The 2,607-nt window shown below is 38.6% G+C and overlaps 1 protein-coding gene across 1 annotated transcript; it reads right to left on the bottom strand.

Moving 5' to 3' along the window:
* Nucleotides 1-296: 296 nt before the first annotated feature.
* On the bottom strand, nucleotides 297-2,189 carry LOC146569660 (ras-related and estrogen-regulated growth inhibitor-like protein A). Its single transcript, XM_085281093.1, has 4 exons — nucleotides 2,050-2,189; nucleotides 1,904-1,957; nucleotides 1,735-1,811; nucleotides 297-1,301 (listed from the first exon to the last, which is right to left on the bottom strand). The coding sequence occupies exons 1-4, from the start codon at nucleotides 2,096-2,098 to the stop codon at nucleotides 876-878; spliced, it is 606 nt and encodes a 201-aa protein (XP_085137219.1). The 5' UTR covers nucleotides 2,099-2,189; the 3' UTR covers nucleotides 297-875.
* Between the last annotated feature and the right edge of the window lie 418 nt (nucleotides 2,190-2,607).

Below are 2,607 nucleotides of genomic sequence, written 5' to 3'. Positions count from 1 at the left end.
AGCTGTACAAAAAACTGCAAATCTATTCTTGAATAACTGCAACAATCCAGGTCTCAAACAATCATAACACGAAGTGTGATGTGCTGTTAAGTTGTGAGACAGTTTTGAGACATGGGTGTGAATGTTTTAGCCGAGTATCCACCAGAATAGACTTTGCTGATCTCAAGTACACACAGGATCCTCACTCATTTTGGGGTGAGCAGGAATCAATAACTGTAAAACAAACAAGCGCAATAGAAAATCTTTCTGCACATGGTTTATTTAAAATTCTTATAACTTCATACAAACAGTATATTTCAGGGACTGACTTACAGTCAAACAACCAAACATAAAGATATAAAACACTTTGACAAAAAACCACTTTATTCAGTTGTTCGTTTACAGTGTTTAGACTTGAATAAATAGAAATATTACGCGTCACTTCCAAGAATTAATTAACGGATTTAGCACTTTTCAGCCACTTTTTTCGGGAGAAGAAACTTTCACTCTAATCATGAGAAATGATCTTTGGCATATACATAATAAGTAAAGGCACATTTAGTTTGTGCATAGAATTTCTTTGGATCTGAAGCCACATCTGAAAAAATCTTGTAAAACACACATACACTGCAAACACAATTCATACATCGCTGCACACTTTTGGATTTTAAATGGCAAGAGGCTGGATGAAGAATGACACTATGTTAACTTAAGTGCAGTTAAAGTGCAGAAAGCATCTGTAACCTCTGTGAAATTGTTTTGTGCCCATGTTCTCTGAAGCATAACAGCTTTTACCTTTTTATAGAGTTTTTTTTTAACACACATGCGACACGCGGTAATGTTTCACTGACAGATATCCACCTGATGGAGTCTCCTCTTCTTTTGTCACATTTCTACTAAAACGACTCAGTCCGTCTCCTGGCAAACACTGCAGACATGCTTTTCACTATGCCCTTCAACCTTAGAGGCTTCTTCGTGGTTAGCTTGGCATCCTTCAATCTGTCCACCAGGCCGTGAAAGACCATGAGGACACTGTGGTAGTTCTCGGCGGCTGACACCTCATAGAACTGGCAGTCTGTGTTGAGAGCCAGCAGCCGGCCCTCTTCGCTCGTCACTGTCCGTCTGTGGTGCAGGTCCCTTTTGTTACCCACAATCACTATGGGTACTTTGTCTGCACTCAGGCAGTCCTTGGTGGATTTGATAGTCTGAATGAGCCTGCTAACTGTGTTGAAACTGGCCCTGTCGCAGATGCTGTAGACCACAACAAAGCCATCGGCCCATCGCACCTTCTTCTCAAAGAGTGACGAGTCTGCAGAGAAATCCTGCAAAACCACACACTGAAGTTCATATTAAGCAACAGTTGGAGGCAGAAAGCAACAAAGTACATTTGTCCTAGCATTTTATATTTTTGTACAAAAACAAGACAGTCAGTCATTTTAAATTTTTATTTTGTGATACTCCATTTCTAGGACTTACAGACACGAGCTTATAGATATTTAGTTTTTTATTTATTGCTATCATGACCAGCTCACACATTCAAAATGTTCTTCGAACTTTAAGATAATTTTAAAAATAATATTAGAATAAAAGGAACAGCCTACTTTTACTTTTAATATATTTACCTTATACCAGCACTAATACCTTTGCTTTTACTTAGACTGGGATTTCTTTTAAATTTTTAAACACTATATATCAAGAAACGGGAGTTTTTAAATAGAAAAATTAGAATTAGTAACAACATATTGAAGTTCTTACCTGAGAATAATGTGAATCCCAAATATTGAGAGTGACCGCCCTCCCATCTACTATGAAGCTGTGGCTGTAGATTGATTCTGCAAGACACAAAAGATAGTTTAGGAGATGTTTAAGGCATCAATGCATCAAAGTTAGCAATAAATAAATAAAATAAAGAGTGGGCACTTACCAATATCTCCATACTCTCCAATGAATCTCCGAGTTAACAGGCGGACAGTCAGCGCTAAAAAGACACAAACTTTAGTTCACTGTGTGGAAAAGAGACGTAAGTGTAACCTCTCATCTCCACTGAAAATGTGTTTGTTTGTTTTTTACCTGATTTCCCAACGCTCTCCATCCCCATAACAACAATGTTGGCATCCATATTCAATGAAACAGCTGTATTGTGCCTCTCTGAGGAGGCTGCTGCTGTGCCACTGCTGCCGTCTGACAGCAGTTATTATACGGCAGACAGGTGGGCGGGGTAAACAAACCCCAACCACTTCCACCCCCCACACCACCACCATCAACAATAACAGCAGTAACTTAATGATGTCTCCCTCACGTGGTTCCTCGCTTGCGTCTCTCCTGTGGAGTGCGCTGAAGCAGAGGGAGTAAAGTCCAAAATGGTTCTGTCATTACGTCAGATAACCTCATTTCCACTGTATGCCACATGAGCTTAATTCTATTATATCATCTGAGAGGAAACTAAGCTTTAAACAGGCAAATACAGCTTTTCCTAAATAATCTACACAACTGCTGCAGTTTTAAAAGCTATGAAGGATAGAAAAAATAATTCTGTAATCTATTAATTAGTAAAGTTTTAATGCTGGATTTTTGTTTATGATTGAAGATTGATGTGGACAACACTCTAATACTCTAAAATATAGATCA

The sequence above is a fragment of the Mchenga conophoros genome, linkage group LG7 (genome assembly GCF_057382185.1).
Source record: "Mchenga conophoros isolate Kocher_MC1m ecotype Shallow Benthic linkage group LG7, M_conophoros_male_GT1.1, whole genome shotgun sequence".
NCBI classification, from domain to species: Eukaryota; Metazoa; Chordata; class Actinopteri; order Cichliformes; family Cichlidae; genus Mchenga; species Mchenga conophoros.
Note: the sequence above shows the minus strand (reverse complement) of the source record. Positions and strands in the feature narration are given on the sequence as shown.

What these genes read in the sequence shown, in the direction of transcription:
- LOC146569660 (XM_085281093.1), bottom strand. Translation starts at nt 2,098, where the DNA reads ATGGATGCCAACATTGTTGTTATGGGGATGGAGAGCGTTGGGAAATCA. An exon ending in GGAGAGCGTTGGGAAATCAG is followed by an intron (nt 1,958 to 2,049) that starts GTAAAAAACAAA and finishes GTGTCTTTTTAG; the next exon opens with CGCTGACTGTCCGCCTGTTA. An exon ending in TGGAGAGTATGGAGATATTG is followed by an intron (nt 1,812 to 1,903) that starts GTAAGTGCCCAC and finishes TGTGTCTTGCAG; the next exon opens with AATCAATCTACAGCCACAGC.